Source organism: Hemicordylus capensis, chromosome 2 (genome assembly GCF_027244095.1).
Source record: "Hemicordylus capensis ecotype Gifberg chromosome 2, rHemCap1.1.pri, whole genome shotgun sequence".
In the NCBI taxonomy this organism is placed as follows: Eukaryota; Metazoa; Chordata; class Lepidosauria; order Squamata; family Cordylidae; genus Hemicordylus; species Hemicordylus capensis.
This window is the reverse complement of record NC_069658.1, coordinates 399,685,986-399,704,983: the sequence shown is the minus strand read 5'-3', so window position 1 is coordinate 399,704,983 and position 18,998 is coordinate 399,685,986. Positions and strand designations below refer to the sequence as shown.

At 47.9% G+C, this 18,998-nt stretch overlaps 1 protein-coding gene across 5 annotated transcripts in view; it reads left to right on the top strand.

Annotated features, from left to right (window-relative positions):
* Positions 1 to 18,998, top strand: part of SOCS3 (suppressor of cytokine signaling 3) — a 27,893-nt gene extending 8,895 nt beyond the window's left edge. The window contains exons 1-2 of one of the 5 annotated variants that reach the window (XM_053296361.1): positions 7,031 to 7,976; positions 8,455 to 10,424. In XM_053296361.1, the coding sequence (XP_053152336.1) occupies positions 8,522 to 9,139 (618 nt within the window). In that variant the 5' untranslated portion in view covers positions 7,031 to 7,976; positions 8,455 to 8,521 and the 3' untranslated portion in view covers positions 9,140 to 10,424. The other 4 variants (XR_008316229.1, XR_008316230.1, XM_053296362.1 and 1 more) reach the window with 4 other exon arrangements.

Here is an 18,998-nt window from a genome sequence, read left to right as displayed (position 1 = left end):
TCAGGTTTAGTCAGTGGTAAAGCAATGAAAAATAGAGCGAGCTCCCCCCAAAAAACCAACTTGTGGGAATCCTCCCCACTTTCTTCTTCAGAGAGGTGAGAGGGTGAGAGCAAAAAGCAAGCTGTCACCCAGCTAATGAGCCCCCTCCCTCATGGGCCTGGGGACATTTCCCCCCCCCTTGTTCAGTTGTAGCAGTTTCCTTGGTTCAAATCCAGCTTGCTGGTTGTCTTTGGACCAGTCAATTTATCTCAGCCTAACCTCACCCCCTAAGGGTAGAGTGGGGTAACCCACATCCATATATGCCTCCCTATACTCAAATGGAGGAATGGCAGGACACAAATCGAAATCATGTTCCAAGCCACATGCAATATATCTGTGATAAAATTCCCTCAATGTCTTTTTCATGAATAAAAAGCCACAGAGCATGGAGTTAAATAGCATTATCCGGCAGTTTAATTCTCCACCGAGCTCTTGATTTGGATTTGTAAAACATCCCTGGATCCATCTCTCTGACAGAAGCCTCTGGTTCATTAACCTTCATGGCAGGGAGAATGGAGATAAACTTAAAATGTCAAAACAAACCATAGCAATTGGTCATCCACAACAGCCTGGTCAGTCAGGTACTGCAACAAGTGCTAACATCTCTCATCTTCTGATAATGACTAATCTCTTACACAAATGGAGCAACAGAGGCAATGCCTGCTAGATGGAGCATCTGTTCTCCCATATGAAAACGTGTGGCCAGCACAGAAATTGAGACTTTAAGGGCGGCCAAAAGCATATGTGACACAGGAAATCTGTAATCAAATCTCTTGATCTTTTTTAGCCTACTTTCCTTAGGAAAGTAAGCTTATGAGATCACCCTGCAGTGTGTGTGTGTGTGTGTGTGCGCGCGCCCCACTAACAACTTTGCAGTGGTTGGACCAATATAACTCAAATTATATACAGTTGTAGGGATGCATAGAGACACCTCAGCGGCATAGCTTTGATGATGTCATCCACCCCAATTCAAGATGCCGGACACATGAACGTTTTGTGCTGCAAGTAGGCTAACTTGTGGGCTGCCTAACCAATTTGGACCACATTTGGTGTAGTTGTAGTGAGTGACCCATAGGGACACCTCAGCGGCATAGTTTGTAATGATGTCATCCACCCCAGTTCAAGACTGTGGACACATGAACATTTGAGGCACAAGTGAACTGCCTGATTTGGTCCAAATTTAATCCATTTCTAGAGACAGTGAAATTAAAGAAGGCAAATTCGTTCTTACCAGAACTTTTTGTTTAACTTTAAGGCAGCTGTGGAGGGCCTCAAATTTTGATCTGAGCAGTAGTATCAGGAGTGGGCTTTGGGTTTGTTTGTTTGTTTGTTTGTTTGTTTGTTTGTTTGTTTGTACCCTTTCCCCTGTGCCATATTTTTGATCTAAACTCCCCTCCCCATAAACCGCTATTAGTCCTGCTGGGGAGAAAAACACTAGTATCTGTACCATGCTTGCTTGCTTGCATATTTATTTATTTTATTTCTATACCGCCCTTCCAAAAATGGCTCAGAGTGGTTTACACAGAGAAATAATAAATAAATAAGATGGATCCCTGTCCCCAAAGGGCTCACAATCTAAAAAGAAACATAAGATACACACCAGCAACAGTCACTGGAGGTACTGTGCTGGGGGTGGATAGGGTCAGTTACTCTCCCCTCGCCAGGGGCGTAACTATAATAGGGCAAGTTGTCTTGGGGCCCGCTGCTTTTGGGCCCCCCCCTGAGGCAAGTCACATGACTGACTCCCCCAGCTGCGCACCCGCCCGGGATTCCTTCAGTTGTATTCATCCTCCAAAATTGATGTGAGTGTTAAGACCTGGAGCTACCAAAACATGTCGTTCTCTAGTACCATTTAAAGACTTGCATCATCCACAATTTACAAAACCTTTTTAAAAATAACTTAGGGTGTATATATGCTTTTTGTCACCACTATTCAGCCTCATTTAAGATTTATTTACTTCATGAGCTGAGCTTCAGCGGGGAGGGCATTTTAAAATCTGGGCCCACTCCAACCTTGCTACGCCCCTGCCCCTTGCTAAATAAATAAAGAGAATCACCACATTAAAAGGTGCCTCTTTGCCAAGTTAGCAGGGGTTTGCAGTTTTTCCATGCCTGCAATTTTTCTCCTAAGGGGGCTTCCCTAATAGTAGCTTCAGAGCCAGGGGCAGGGGTGGGGGGACTTAGATTAAAATGACATAAACACCCTTCCCCCCCACCCCCAGTGTTACTGCTCTGATAAACACTGGAGCTCAGTGCAGCTGCTTTGAAGGAATAAAGAAAAGACATTGAGGAGATGTCTCAGGGAGGATGAGAGACCCACCTTCACTTTTTGTCCCAGGGCTCACTCCAACCTTGCTATGCCCTCAGTTTGAACGCCAGTCTCCCTAGCCCAAGTCCAGCACTCTAACAGTGGCTGACTTCTGAATAAACAAGCCTAAAATTCTGGCCCTATAAACTGCCTGGACAGGAAGAGAAACACTTTCCCTAACATAAGCTTTCTGGAGCTCTTAAGAACAAGAGCCGAGCAAAGGTCCAAAGAAATAGATAAAGGCTCCAGTTCTTCGGGACTTGCTTCTTTGGGACAGGGGGACTCATTCTCAAGCACACGCAGATAGGACTGTTCTGCACCTGTTCCCACAAGGGGGCAGAATCTGAGCTAGAGCTCAGCCCCGGGACATCCCTTCCGTGCAAGCACTCCCAAAGGGCCACTGAGCACATGTGGCATTCAGTCCCCCTACTTCTGACCAGCCAGAGAGTCTGCTGCCATGGCTGCCTCTAGGCCAGCCTTCCCGTCAGGCTTGTTGGTGCTCTTTTTAAGAGAAACCCCTTGCCAGAGCTCAGGGCCTCTCTTTCAGTTCCTTGCTCAGCAGCACCTGCCTTGATGCTCACATGTTCCTGCACTCTGTTCCTCCTCCAGGCAAGAGCTCCAGGCAGCATCTTATTGTTTGCATTTCAGAGCAGCAGCTGCTGCAAGGAAGCTTCACTTCCCAGAACTGCTTGCTGGTGTTTATTCCTGGCTGGCTATGGCAGCTGCTCTGGGGCAAGGGAAACTCTCTCCTTCTCCCTCCCTCCTCCCTCCTTCTCCCTCCCTCCCTCCCTCCTCCCTCCTTCTCCCATTCTGTCACAGTCACACATACAGAATATAGACATGGCTTGTTCCCAAGGGCAGACTTCACAGATCTGCTCTCATCTCCTCACTGGCAAGAGGACACCAGGTAAGCGGGTTGACAGCAGGGAGTTTCCAGACACAGTAGCAAGACCTGTGGGTGATCACCTCATCTCTTAATGCAGGGTCCATGTTGGTCTCATATTCCAGCCACGACTACTCAAATGGAGGAGCAGGGATGGGTTGGTTTGTTTTTTCTATGTAAATCACTTTGGAAACTTCTGTTGAAAAGTGGTATATATAAGTGGGTGGTGTGTGTGTGTGTGTGTGTGTGTGTGTACTAGTATTGGTCCTCTTCTGCTTCTTCCAGCACCTATGCATAAGAAGGAACCAAGGTGGCCACTACAGTCTTTTAAAACACACACACACACATGCACATTCACATTTGTATTTTTAGCACTGTTCTTGATCCAGTGCTTGCAGCGCAATCCCCGTAGAATGGAGGACGTGCTAACCCTGCTGCAAAAGTGGCAGCCATACATACTGTTGCTCAGACCCTCGTGTTTCTTTTTAGGTAGGGGTGGATGAACATTCCAGGGCTGCCTTTGGGAAACAAGCAACCAGTAAATAAATCTGATGTATAGCCAAGTTGCTACTGCTGAAATGGCAGTGCAAGAGTAGTGTTAAGCTGGAACAAATCATAGCTTGAAATGCTATGATTTGTCAAGTTGGTTTTTCAACTAGCACAGAGTGAACTATTCAGAGCTGCAGTGGCACACTGTGGGAGCACACCACCTCTAAGGAGTGAGGACAATAAATGAGAATAAACCTTTTGTAAAAGTTCAGAATGGCACAGCCCTGGGGGTGGAGGGAAGCTATGCTGCTCACCACTGAAAACGATCCAGTAGGTGACTCTGACACTCACACAACCACACACCCTTGCAGTAGCAATAATTGTGAGAGTTAACAGAAGAATCACACTTTCACTGCAGTTTGACTGCCAAGGAAACGTAAAGAACTGCTACCTTGATGGATGACATTGGGCTCAACAGCTGCATATTTATTGGGCTATGAATATTTTCAGTAGTAGTAGTATTAAGCTGATCCTCTGAAAAGGTCCTAAGGGCTGCTTCACCATTGCATGACAATTACATTTGCTTCCGTTGTTACACCAGTGTTTCCTGCAGTAAACATGTAGACCAGATAAATGTGTATAGGCTGATGACATCCCTAAATGTCCAGTGGACACAAGCTGGAAAGTCACAGCCAATCAGTACATATTCCCAACATTTAGGGGTACAAAGCCCACCACACTCACATGTTTGTGGTAGGAAACACCAGTTGGCTGCAGCAAGCACAATCATTGCCTTGGGTCAAGCAGTTCTTACACAGTCTTTGTGCAAAAGGCTTTAGCTTCCTCCTAGTCCAGGGATGCTCAACTTCGGCCCTCCTGCAGATGCTGGCCAACACTTCCCATAATTCCTGGATATTGGGCACTGAGGCTGTGGATTATGGGAGCTGAAGTCCAAAAACATCTGGGGGGACCTAAGTTGAGTAGGCCTGTCCTAGTCCATACTCTAGTCTGCTGCTCCAGCCCACACATCAAATTTCTTATGGGAAACCTCCAGCAGCTTCACCCCAAACAGAGCCCATAATTTTACTAGGAAGGCTTCCTCAAACTTTTGTCTGTCTCACTACACCATCTCCTTCTTCCCTTAAATGCTGCTTCAGCAACATGTCCAGTCATCAGTTAATGTAGTAACCTGACCTGTTTTCCTGAGCCATCAGGCACTGAATCAAGCTGAGAGAGGAGGAGAGATTCTTGTCCTCCTTGTTACCAAATATTTCAGCCTGGGGTTGTCTCTTTCTTCCCCACAGCTCTTCTGGGAAGGGCAAGTGAGGATAGGATGGAATACAGCCCATGGAAAAAAAATCCTAGAGCTCTGTGGACAATTAAACCCCAAACTTTTCCATAGCCCAGGGACACCCTGCCAAACACTACAAAATGCTATGTGTGGGAGGTGGGACAGAGGGAAGGGTAGCTCCTCCAGAACAAATACTTTACAATGTGTATTATTAAATGTCTCCCATCTTCCAGCTGGAGTTTGAGAAATTTCTTCCAAATGACAGTCGCACAAAGAGCTATCAAAGAGGATTTCCCTGGATGTTTTGTGTATGCTTTAGCTCTTCTAATAAATGTCCATGTATAGCTGAGGTTGCTTTGCATCTACATGGGTTAGTTAGCAGGTGAGGAAAGTTCTTCTAATTGTACCAATGAAGACTGGAGAATGTACTGAGAAAAATCAGTGGTAACCAGGAATACAATACAGGGTACATGTTGCATTAAGAAAATGTTGTTTCAACCTTCTTGAAATGCCATACAGATAAATACCATACAGAGGCACAAAAGGTTAATAAAAAGCAAATATCCAATTTGCTACTAAGCATGGAGTTTGTGTGAGGCTACACTTTGGCAGACATATCAAGCTGCCTTATATTGAGCCAGAGAGACCACTGGTCCATCTAGGTATTGTCTACTGAAGCAGCAGCTCTCTGCAGTTTCAGACAAAAGCCTGCCCCAGTTCTACCAGGAAATGCCAAGTATTAAATCTGAGGCCTTTTGCATGCAAAGCATATGATATACCACTAGGTACAGCTCCTCATAAGAACAGCCCTGCTGGATCAGGCCCAAGACCTATCTAGTCCAGCATCCTGTTTCCCACAGTAGCCCACCAGATGCCTCTGGGGAACCTACAGGCAAGAGTGAAGGTGTGCCCTCTCTCCTGCTCCCCCTGCAGCTGGTATTCAGAGGCAACATCTTGCCTCTGAAGCTGGAGGTGGTTTCTAGCCACCAGACTAATAGCCACCAGACTAATAGCCATTCATAGACCTGTCCTCCTGAATCTGTCCAAACCTCTTTTAAAGCCATCCAAGCTAGTGGACATCACCACTTCCTGTGGCAGAGAATTCCATAGATTAATTGCATGCTGTGTGAAAAAGTATTTCCTTTTGTTGATTCTAAATTTCCTGGCCTTCAGTTTGATGGTTCTAGAATTTTGAGAGAGGGAGAAAAATTCCTCTCTGTTCACTCTCTCTACTCCATGCACAGTTTTATATACCTCGATCATGTCCCCCCTTAGTTGCCTCTTTTCCAAACTAAAAAGCCCAGGTGCTGTAGCCTTGCCTCATAAGGAAGGTGCTCCAGGCCCCTGCAACATCAGACAAAATATATGGAACATGCTGTTGGTATTCCTACTTTAACCTTGTAACAATGGATTATTTATAATTTACATGTTGCCAAAGCCAACAGAGACAGAAAAATTATTTTCAGGACTTCATAAAAGAATCTGGAAGAGATGCATACCCTCGGCCAGTAACCAATGTAGGGAAAGCTCTTTTTTTCCATCCCCAGAAGCCGGTGGTTTGCAGAACATTCAAAGGGGAGTTTGGCCCGAGGGTAGTGTCAGTGCCAGAAAGCTCCCAAGCTTGGTCTCTGCGCTGTAAATTGTGTGTCACTGTAGTGACCTGATAAGCCCTCACAGGCCAGCGAGCATCATTGCTATTCCCAGGGCAGGAAGCGCGCCCTCTAGCGCCCGTCAGTCCACGCTGTTTCTCTGTTTTATCTTGGTTTAGCGGAATACGAAAGAGGAACAGGTGGAGGTGGAGGGGAGCTGCAACACTTGGGGAAACTGAGTCCTGGATTCAGTATTCAAATGACGGCTGATTTCTAAGAAATCCGAAACCCAGACGGGAAGATTTGCAGAACTAGCTATGGTATGAGTAAAGTCCGGAGTGCAGACGCTGCTCCGGGATCTTTCCTTGAACTCCAGGCAGGGGGGAGGGGGCGCGGGGTGGGGGTGGGGGGCGGTGAGGACACGACTGCAGTTGAGAGTGCGATTGATCCTGACCAGTACCCCGGACTGACTCCCCTTGCTCTGCTCTCTCTCTCTCTCTCTCTTTCTCTCTCACACACACAACACACACACCCGGCAAGGGCTAACGCCGCCTGCTCTGTAGGGAGGCTGAATGATTCTGATTCTCCCTGCTGGGACTCCTCTCCCTAAGAAGGACTCTTCGGACGCCACATGGGATGGGTGCTGCCACCACCACTACCCGCCACCGGGGTGCCACGTCTCCCTGGAGCTCCTCCCCATCTGTTAGCGGGAAAGGCCTTCTTCTTTCCGCGGTGGGGGTGGGGAGGAGACGCCTCCATCCATCATGCCAGGGAGCGCTCTGCCCTCTCCCACCTCGCAAGAAGTGTGTGCATGCGACGCCGCCTCCGCCCGCGGCCTTGTGTCCCGGCGGCGGCGGCGGCGAGCGTCGAGGCGCCCTTGCACAAGTGCCCCCAGAGCATCCCTGCGGGCCCCTGTTGCTCAAGCGGCTGCCCTTGCATGCCCACAAGCCGCAGGCCTCCTCCTCCCTGGGGAGACGACGTGACTCCAGCCCCTCCTCTCCTAGTTCCTTAAAGCAAGCGGTGGTGGGCTGAGGCTGAGGCGGCCAGGACAAGGGAGGGGGAAGGGAAGCCTCGCTCCCTCGCTGCCCGGAATGGGCTGGCCGCTGCCTGGCTGCCTGCCTGGGTCGCGCGCTCACCCTCCCGGTCGGGGCGGGGCCGGCAGCATTACAAGAAGAAGACCAGTTCCAGGAACCGAAGGCGGGGCTGCTCCTCCTATAAAAGCCTCTAGCCGAGGCTCTGGCGCTTTGCAATCATCAGGACAAGTCAGGCGCGCAAAAGCGGAGGAGCCGCCGCCGCTGCCGCCTTTGCTCAGCCTCCCAACAACTTGCCGCGCGTTGCCCGCAGTCTCGGGCTCCCTCACTTCGGATCTCTCCCCAGGTAACCACCAACCTCGCTGGGGTCCCCCCTCTGCGGCATGGCTGCCTGGCTGGGCGGCCGCTCGGCTTCTGGGAGTCCTTTATGGGACAGGGCGCCGTGCCCTCCCGGGATGCTTGGAGTGCGCTGCGAGGGGAAAGCCAAAGCAAGCCGCTGAAGCCGGCATGGAGCAGGGGATGCCTATCATGGGGAGTGGGGGGAGCGATAGGGGCGCAGCTGCAGGAGAGAAGGGGTCGTTCGTGCCCGCTGCCCGGCCCAAGGACAGGCTGAGCAAATCGGGGAATAGCTTGGCGCTGGCCTGGCTGGCACCACTGGAGGAGGTTTCTGGAGGGATGGTGCCCTGCTGCCCCGTGTGCTTGGGGAGGATGCCGTGCCGTGGGATGGGCCCTGCGGGACCGAAGCTGCTGTCAGAGATGCCCTTGGCTTTGTCTAACACCTTCTCCTCCTCCTCCTCCTCCTCCTCCTCCTCTTGGCTTCGCAGCACTCTTTCTAGCAGCCGCTGCACTCGGCAGCACTCCAGATCGCTTGTAAAGCTGGCTCCCTGCGCCATGGTCACCCACAGCAAGTTCCCCAGTGCCGGGATGAGCTACCCGCTGGACACCAGCCTGCGCCTCAAGACCTTCAGCTCCAAGAGCGAATACCAGCTGGTGGTGAATGCTGTGCGGAAGCTGCAGGAGAGCGGCTTCTATTGGAGCACAGTGACGGGTGGGCAAGCCAACCTGCTGCTGAGTGCGGAGCCCACCGGCACCTTCCTCATCCGGGACAGCTCAGACCAGCGCCACTTCTTCACTCTGAGTGTCAAAACGGAATCCGGCACCAAAAACCTGCGCATCCAGTGTGAAGGGGGCACCTTCTCGCTCCAGAGCGACCCGCACAGCAGCCAGCCCGTGCCTCGCTTCGACTGCGTCCTGAAGTTGGTCCATCACTACATGCCTCTCCCTGAGCAACAGCCTGGGGAAGCACCACACCCCAAACGTGCCTACTACATCTACTCAGGTGGAGAGAAGATCCCTCTGGTCCTGAGCCGCCCGCTCTCCTCTAACGTGTCCACGCTGCAGCACTTGTGCCGCAAGACAGTCAACGGGCACTTGGATTCCTATGAAAAGATGACCCAGCTCCCAGCTCCCATCAAAGAATTCCTGGACCAGTATGATGCACCCTTCTAACATGAGGGGGTAGCACACACGCGATATAAGCACAAACAAGCAGGAGAGGGGAAACAAGGAGAATACAGGGCAAAACCACATCGTTTCCTGGCTCGTGGAATAGCAGAGGGGATGGGACCGGGAAGGAGCCTCTGCTCAGCACAGAGACTGTCTTGCTGTTGATTGTGCTGGATGGCTTGCCAATGGGAGCTTTGTGCAAGAGGCTGCTGCTGCTGCTGCTGCTGGACAATGGAAGAGGCTGCTGCTCCTTCGTGCAATTGCCTTTCCTTACTACAGCTTTGGAAGGACGATGTCTGTTTGGGCATATGCTGGGTGTGATAGAATGGTTCGCAAACCTCCCTAATCAATGGACACTTTACAAAGAGCTCTTTGCTCTGCACTGGCTCAGACCACCTCTGATAACCTCTGACCAAAACCATTCTGCAGACAATGGAATAAATGCACTGGAATCCAGCTAGTGCCTGAAGATTGATTTTCCTCAGTTTTAACAGGAAATTTCTTTTAAAAGAACCTTTACCTCTCACAATCTCCTGGAAGGGCATAATCTTTTTTCCTCCCTCCATCCTAAGCCTCTTCCTCAGAGGATGCTGCCCCGTACTTATTCATGGGACTAAGCCTTTTAAAAAAACAACACCACCTGCACCCTTCTCTTTATCTCATGGACTGGGTTACTGTACATCCCAATGGGAAAATGCTATTCACTCTCTGGGTCCCTATGCAAACAAAGGAAGACATCCTTCTGAGAAGGTCACATCACTGCTTTTGAAACACCAAAAGGATGATGAAGGATATAGCTGCTGTTCCACCTTGACTTTTCTCCCCCAGATTGATAATCTCTTGCCTTCATTCTTTGCAGAGCTGAAAACTCAAGAATGGTCTCCCATATACAGCCAGGGGTTGTGGATTTGTTTGGGCCCTAATCGCACTGAATAACCAGAACATACAGGAATGTAGCAACAACAGAATTACCTGGAACTCTTGTGACTTTTTTTTGTAAACTGTAACAAATTTTGTATGTCCATTTTATTTTTCCATATCAGGGTTTTAGAAGGGCAGATGAGGTTTTGTTTTTACAGAAAGAAATGTTTACAGACCTGCCTAAAATCATTCTGTCTTTTATAAAGATTCCACCTTTCAGCCTTGCGGGCTGTTAGACATGCTTGAAGACTCAACCAAAACAAACAAACTCAAAAGAAGATTTTGCACATCTATTTATATTTATATTCAAGGGATTTTGGAAACAAAATGTTAATTTATAATAAAGGGCACTATTTTTTAAATGAAATGTTTGACTCTGGTCTCTTATCTTCTATCTCTCCACCCCACTCCCACACTTTTTCCATGGGGGATTGGCTGTAGCTCAGTGGTAATGCTTTACTTTCAGAGGCCCTAGGTTCAATCCCTGCCATCTCCAGGGAGGGCTAGGAAAATACTCTTGTCTGAAACCCTGGAGAGTTGCTGCCAGTCAGTGCAGGTAATTCTGCACTAGAAGGGCCACTGGTCTGACTCGATATAAGGCAATTTCATGTGTTCATGATATATCTATCCTGGACACAGCTTGTGGTATTATATTTATAGCAAGGTTAGAAAGGGGGGCCAGTTCCTGGGCTGCAATCCTTCACATAGCCAGGCTGCTTAGCCCCTGTTGATTTCAATGTGATTTAAGTAGCTGCACCTCTTGATACTGCAGGGGGCTACATGGGATCATAGTTTTTAAATGATGTATTCCTGATAATTGTGTAAAGAGAAGAAAACCTGCTGATGATGCCAGCAGGATGTCACATGCTGTCTTTTAAGGTATCCAAACACAACTCATCATAACCCCTAAACATTGCAGGCTGCTTCACATTAGCCCCTTTTATTTATAAATAAATAATGAATGAATACATTTTATATCCCGCTCTTCCTCCAAGGAGCCCAGAGCGGTGTACCACATACTTGAGTTTCTCTTTCACAACAACCCTGTGAAGTAGGTTAGGCTGAGAGAGAAGTGACTGGCCCAGAGTCACCCAGCAAGTCTCATGGCTGGATGGGGATTTGAACTCGGGTCTCCCCAGTCCTAGTCCAGCACTCTAGCTACTACACCACGCTGGCTCCTTTTGACACTGAGATTCATATTTGTGCCACAAAAGGTATGCAAAATGCAACTTAGAAATGTTTACTTGTTCTGCTGAGTGGAGAAGGCCTTCTGTGCTTCTGGTTTAGTTGTAAAGTGTCAGACTGGGAGTGCAAAGGGTTGAACTAACTACATGTGACAAGAGCAGCCCCTTGTTTTCAAGGTTGCCACAGAACAGCAGAAATGGGGTGACTTTCCAGGAGAGAAGCAGCTGGCAGTGCTGAATCCATGCCCTGCCTGCTGCTTAATTCCCCACTACTAGCAACTCCTCCTCCCGGGTAGGGTCTGATACCAGAAACGAGCCCACTTGGGAGGAGAACTGGGGAAAGGTATTGCAGGATGAAAGCAGTGCGTAGAGGAAGGGCTCAGCATTCCCTCCCCTTCTACCTGCTGCTGTAGTTGCGACAGACACTTTAAATAAACCCAAATGTCCCAGAAGTTAGCACATGAAAAATGCAGCCTTCTGGGTGTCAGGCGTTCAGTTTCCTGGCCCAAAATAAGTGTTCTAGCTCCAGCTCCTTACAGCTGGACACTTGGGAGATGTGATAAGATAGCTTATTTAGCTTTGGGAACTTTTCAAGGGCAGTGGGAAATAAGGATATGGCAGCGCGGACCGAAGTTCAGAACTGCAAACTGGTCCAGCAGTTCAAGGGCCGGTGAGGGTGGCATGGTGGGGACAGTGAGCAACACCTAAAGCAGTTCCTTACTGGCTTCACTGCAGTGTTCCCCCCAGCAGCCTATGCATGGCAGTGGCACTCACCTGGCTTCTGAGCATGTGCGGAGGCCATTTGCATGGTCAGCAACACCATGCCTATTGTCCATTCCAGACAAGGAGCAAGGCAGGGGGCAGTTCACTGTTCTATCCCCTTGCAACAGAACGCAAGAATGTTTCCAGCCAGTGCAGAGCACCACTACCTCATAATTATATCCAAAATGTGATCTATACACAATACATCTCTTCAATGACAATATATAATTATTACATATTAGTGCATCTGAATTGCCACACAATCACATGAATCTCTAGTTGGCAGTCTCCTTTCTTTGGTCCAGGAAATGAATACCAATACAGTGAGTATTTATATACCGCTTTTCAACCAAAGTTGCCAAAGCGGTTTACATACAGAAATTAATTAATTAAATGGTTGCCTGTCCCTAAAGGGTTCACAGTCTAAGAAACATCAGACAGACACCAACAACAGCCACTGGAGGGATGCTGTGCTAGGGTTGGATAGAGCCAGTTGCTCTCCCCCTGCTAAATAAAGAGAATTACCACTTTTAAAAGGTGCCTCTTTGCTCAGATAGCAGGGGTTAATGCTTGTTTTGAGGATGAAAGTGGGGGGAGAGGGAGGTTTATTGATGTTTGGATTAAATGTTGATTAAAAAAACGATAATGAAAGAATAAATGGAGTGGAGGCATTTATGGCTAAACATATGGATTATGGATTAATTAGTGGGGCAGGGACTACATTATGTGAGAATGCAAAAGAAATAATCATCCACCTGAACAGTGGGGTAAGAATGATAATATTCAGAAATTCATTATTAATCAGTTCCATTCTCTGAAGATGTAAAACATTTTTGTTTGGGGTGTGAGAAGCACATTATCCCCACAGTTGGCCCCCAGGTATGGACAGGAGAAACAGAAAAAAACATTCTTTCATACTGGAGGCTAAGCACATGTTTTTCACAGGCTATGAAATTGGGAGACAAGAGGGATCTGCACCACCTTCTCAAAATATATCTCTGTATTTCCCCTCTGATCCACCCTGCAGTGAGGTGTGCAACATTCAGCCCTGGTAAAAGGAACACAGAGTGGTCCCCTGTATTTCTGGCAAGCTTCCTGTGTATCTTTAAATACTAGACAAGAGAATGAAATTCTCCTGATAACACTTTCCCCAACACTACCCCAGTGTGCCATAGATGGCTGTGCCACTTGACTTTCCGTATAGATCATGTGATGTAAAAGTACGGCGGGGGCGGGGGGAGTGAGACACTCTAAGAGGGAAGGGCCCAGTTCAGAGAAGCAAGGCATTCCTTGCAAGAGAGTTGGGAAAAATCACAGCCTGGTCTTTTCCCCGCTGTAGATGGAATGGCTGCTGTAGTTCTAATCCAGTGCTTGCATCTCACCCAGGACGCTCCAATGGAAAGAAAAGAAAGCTGTGCAGCAGGCCGCTCCAGGCCTTGCCCCCGCCCAGCCCCTCTGGCCTATTGTCCCAGCCCTGCCAGGAAGCACTGATTCCCAGTCGAGTCACAGCTATGTCAAGAATGTCCAGGCGGAGTAACACTGGTGGCTCCATGCCAGGCCCTGTGGAGGCACATCCCCAGCGCCATCTGATCCTGGTCGGCACACCCCCCTCTCCTCCCTTGCTGGGATCTGGGTTTCCACGGCAACAGGATTAAAGGCTGGAATATCACTGTTTATTCTTTGGCCTGTGCCAGGAAATGAGAGGCCTTCTCTCTCCCTTACTCCAGCTGCCATCTAGGGGTGTAGTATTCATGGAAACTTTGGGCAGGGTCCTGCCTGCTTCAGGGAAATGGACCGCGCAGGGAACAAATAAAGCAACTCATCTGGGGGGAGCGGGGAGGGGGCTGTCCTTGACTTTTAGGTTCCTCTGAGGGTACTCAGCCTGGACAGCAGGGCACATGAGAGAGCCAGTCACTTAGTATTGACTCCCTTTTTCCAGGGAACAGAGCACAATGCTTATACTGTTTAACTGCCAAGCAGAACAAGCCCCAGGTGCCTATCATGCCTGCTGAACACAGAGGGTTTCCCCAAAGGATAGTCACAATAACCATCAGGAGTCACTAAATGGGGCAGACACGTACCCACACGAATTATTTGAGGCCTCTTTATTTGTAACAAGCAACCTCTGTCCTCTGGACCCCACACCTTCATCCTTTCTCAGGATACAAGCTGCTGAGAACCAGCACGATTTGGGTAATCAGAGTGTCAGATTAGAACTGGAAAGCCCTGGGCTCAAATCCCCACTTAGCTATGAAGACCAAGGTCACTTGACCTTGGGCAAGTCACTGACTAACATACAGCACAGTGGGTCACCCATGAGGCAGTGGGGGAGGCTTCTGCCCCAGCCAAGAGTCCGTCCTCACTGTGTGTGGTAGCGGGGAGGGGTGTGCCTGTTGTGTACACACTAAGGTGTGTATAATCACTGCTGCACCATCATTGCCATTTCCCCAATGATGGTAGCAGTACAGCAGCAATTATGCACACCTTGATGTACCCACAACAGCCCGCATCACTGACTGAAGCAAAGATGGGCTCTCGACTGGGACAGAAGCAACCCCCACATGTCCCTCTTCCATGGGCAGTGTGCTGCACTGTATGTTAGCAATTATCTCCCAGTCTGGCCTACCCCAGAAGGTTGTTGTGAGGATAAAACAAGGGGAAACCATGTATCTTGCCCTACACTTAGGGTTGCTTAGATGGTGAAAAAAAGTCAATATCCCTCAGCAAACAAGTGGGAATAGAGGATGCTTTTTACCACACACACACACACACACACACACACACACACACACACAATATCAAAAAAATCTCCACTTTGCAACAAAAAGGGGCATATTTTCATTGGTATTATATGTGCATATTTTGATAAAAATTGGATATGTTGAGAATAAATACAGCTCACCATTGTGAAGCTGATGACCAGGTGATGACCACTGTATGTCTGCTCAATCTGCTGTCTAGATGCAGAGTTCTCGAGACCCCTGCTTCTTAACTGTAAATTCATCTCCTGGTTAGGTTTCCCACACACACAGTCCTCTGTCTTCCTCCCCCATAGGTCACCCATCCTGCTCTCCGCAGCCAGGCCAGCAACTTCACCTCAAGGCAGGGTAGTCAGCTAACTGACAAGCCAGCCTCTTTGCAAGCTGGCATAGTGGTGCGTGCCAGGGGTCTCCCACTCACCTGCTGTTCTCTATGACTACAAACATTTATGGACCACTTTTTAACAGAAGGTTTCCAAATGGTTTTCAAAGAAAAATAAATAATAAGATGCTCCCCTGTCCCTGTCTCACAGTCTAAAAAGAAATGCAAGGTAAAACCAGCATCAGCTGCTGAAGGAATGCTGTGCTGGGGTTGGATAGGGCCAGTAGCTCTAAATAGAAGAGAATCACCACTTTAAAAAGTGTCTTTTTTACTCAGTTAGCATGGGTAGTGGCTAAATGGTAAAGATCCTTTGTTAACTGCTAACTTCTCACTGCCACCACCACTGCTGCCACCTCATGAAGCAAGCAAGCTGCACCTGCCAGGCCCACCTATCTGTGCTCCTGCATCATATGGGTCTGCAACTTGCCACTGAAGTAGAACCTGGTTTCCCCATTGTATGATCGGTCAGTAGGAAGGGGGAGGCAGGGGTGTACCCAGCCCTCCGGCGGCCTGTGTGCAGCCGCGGCGGGCGCCCCGCTAGGCCCGCCCCCGCGTCTGACGTCAGACACGGGGGGCGTGGTCTGGCTCCCGAACGGAGCTCAGAGGCTCCGTTTAGGAGTTGCAGTTTAACTGCTGAAGGGACCGCGCGGCCCCTTCAGCAGTTAAACTGAGGCTGGCACTGCCTTCGCAGCACAGCCCAGGAGCGGCGGAAGAGCCACTCCTGGGCTGCGCTGCGAAGGCAGCGCCCTTCTTTTAGCTCCTGAAGGGGCCGCGCGGCCCCTTCAGGAGCTAGTTAGGCTGGCGCTGCCTTCGCAGCGCGCAGCCAGGAGTGACTCTTCCCCCGCTCCTGGCTGGCACTGCAAACACAGCACCAGCCTTAGTTTAGCTCCCGAAGGGGCCACACGGCCCCCGCTCGGGAGCTAAACTACCACCCCCGTTTCTGACGTCAGACGCGGGGGGCATGTCGGGGCCGCTCTCGCGGCCCCTGATTGGTCAGCGGCCTGGGTTCTTTGAAACTGTTGGCCCAATGGTGGCTCCGCCCCTGGGGGAAGGAGACAGAGGAAGAGAAGCTGCTCATGAGAGCAAAGTGTTCTGAGCAAACAAAATGTTCCAGCTGCTCCCCAGAACTTCAGACACCACAACACATGCAAAAAACGTTGTTTGGTCCCCAAAATAGTCTCTATTCTTCCTAATGCAAAAAAAGTCATTTGTTCCCCCAAATAGTTGCATGTCCCCTATAAAAGTCCCTATAAAAGTCCTTGGAAGAAGGGCAATATAAAAATGTAGTTAATAAGTGCCAGCGATTTCTCAGCTCTCTGATCAACCCCCAATTGTTTCTCCTCTTCAGGACACAACACACTGCTGCAATCAGCGGCTGGTTCAAAAAATCCGGGAAAGTTTGTGAATGCCTTTCATTTCTTGGAACATCTTCCGATCAGCAGTGACGTGTTGGACTAGCAGCAAACCTTAAGCAGAAGTTTCACAAGTCTCATGCTTTCCCCAGAAATGCCTCCAGTTCTACAGTACTCTGGGAACTAAGTGAATGTGTGAGAAAGTCACATTTCCTTTCTTTGCCTCTCTACCAGAACTGAGACCGGTAGCACTGAAGTCACCACTGTGACAATTTACTGGATGGCAGGTGGACTTGCTTGGCAGAGCACAGTAATGAGGCTGCAGCCCTGCCTGGCTCAACAGGCAGGAAATACCCTGTCCCAACAGGAAAGTATCTCTACCAAACGCAGGATGCACACAGTCCTTATCTAGTGCTTTACAAACTTAACCAGTTCCTGTCACCCAAAGTTCTGAGAACAAAGAAAACAAAACAGAAACTTGCCAGGCTGTGCGGTTGTCCTTTCAAACATTGTAAAAGTGGATCCAGAAGGCTCACTACAAGCGCACCTGAATGATTGTGCACATACAGTTCACACGCTCATGGCAATGTCTGTTAAATGAAAACTGGAGATCCCGAGAGTGCATGCACTACCACGGAGCGTGTTGTGAGAACTCTGGATTTTTCACAGATCCCTAGGTGGCGCCGCAAAAACCTGACATTAAGCCGACATTTAAAACCCAAGATCAAAGATTAGTTATCTTGGTTTAAATGTTGGGTTTTTGTGGCATCACCAGAGGATTGGCAAAAAATCCTGAGTTCACGCAGCACATTCCATAGGAGCACATGCACCACTGGGATCTCCAGTTTCTTTACCTTCCCCATACTGCATTTTCACAATTTTGGGTCTAGGCATTTTTTTATTTTTGTGACATACATAAACTCCACAAACCAGATTAAAGTTCTTATAATTACAAAAGGAGTGTAGTGTATAGCGAGAAGATGTAGATTTGACATCAGTAAACACATCTGATAGTATAATGACCAAGTGAAAACCTTGTAGCCTTTTCCCTGTAGCTTTGTTTAGGGTGTCACCCCACAATGAACTGTGACAATTCAAGTGGATGTAATCTCCATTAACTAAAAGAAGGGAATCCGTTTAATGTATTCTAGGCTATCTATGAAATGAATAGATGTTAACTACAAGGGGTCTTCAGCCTTTCCAGATCTTGGACCTAGTTTTAACCACACTTGAAACAAAGGCACCAGTTTATTGATTAATATTACCTTCTTTCTTTTTCTCTGTCCTTTCCTCTCTTTCTCCTTCTATTGTTGTCTCCTTTTCCTCTCCCCTTTAGAATTGTGCGGTATTCTGCTGCCCTCATCTATTTATTTACGTCGCATTTATATATCACCCTGTATAAAATACCAGGGCAGTTTACAATTTAAACAAACAGAAAACAGCAAGTAAAACCTAAAAATAATAGAAAACCAATTAAAATTACCATAAACACAACTTAAAAACATCATAAACGAAAAGCCTGATGAAACAGGTGTGTTTAAAACAATCAGAGATGGGAAGATTCTGATGACATTTGGGAGTGTGTTCCAGAGCCCTGGGGCAACCCTAGACAAGGCCCGGTTTTGGGTTGCCTCCAAGCGAGCCTGTGGCAACTGCAACCGGATCTCCCGGTTACATGGCGGGTTTCATGAAGTAGAAGGCTCTCTCTTAAATACCCTGGACCCAAGCTGTTCAGGGCTTTATGGGTAATAAAAAGTACAAGGACTGCAGGATTTTGGAACCGTATCACAAGATCAGACTTTACAGCTATTACCTCTTGCTGGCTAGGGAGCAGCTCCATCTCTCATTCAGTTCATCTATCACCTTGCAGGGAGTTTGTGCACTTTTTGGTTTATCATTTGTACACAGAACTGCATGTTCAGTTGTTTTATCAGTTAGATTATTAAATTAAGCAATCTTTTGGTTGAGCTGAGTTGAGCTCAACACAGTCTGCTGTCACAATACCCAAACAGCACTCTGCACATATAACATTATTTTGTGCTGGTCCGAGATATCATGTATTGAACACTGCAGGTGTTTAATAGTGGAGTTCAACAATGCAATAAAAACTTCACTTCATCAATGTGTATTTAAGTACATGAACAGGATAACATGTTGAATCTGTTAATGGATTGTCATCTTAATGGCTATTCAAGTTACTCAATTAAACTTAGTAGTTACTCTAAATGACTATTTAATTTCAGTAGGACTGCTGATGAGTAATTTAGTCAGGATGTCAGCCTATGCATATTCTAATATATATATATATATTTAATTGTTCTGAGCTGTTTTAATTTGTTTTAGGTTTTTTAAAATTGGTGTTAATTATGTGCCTATCTTTTATTGTAAATTGCCATGAGATACTATAATTTGGCAGTATAAAAGTGTAATCAATAAATAAATGTTTGCATATGGAACAAAAGATTTTTGCATGTTTTAGAAAAACCTTTTGGCTGGTTTAAA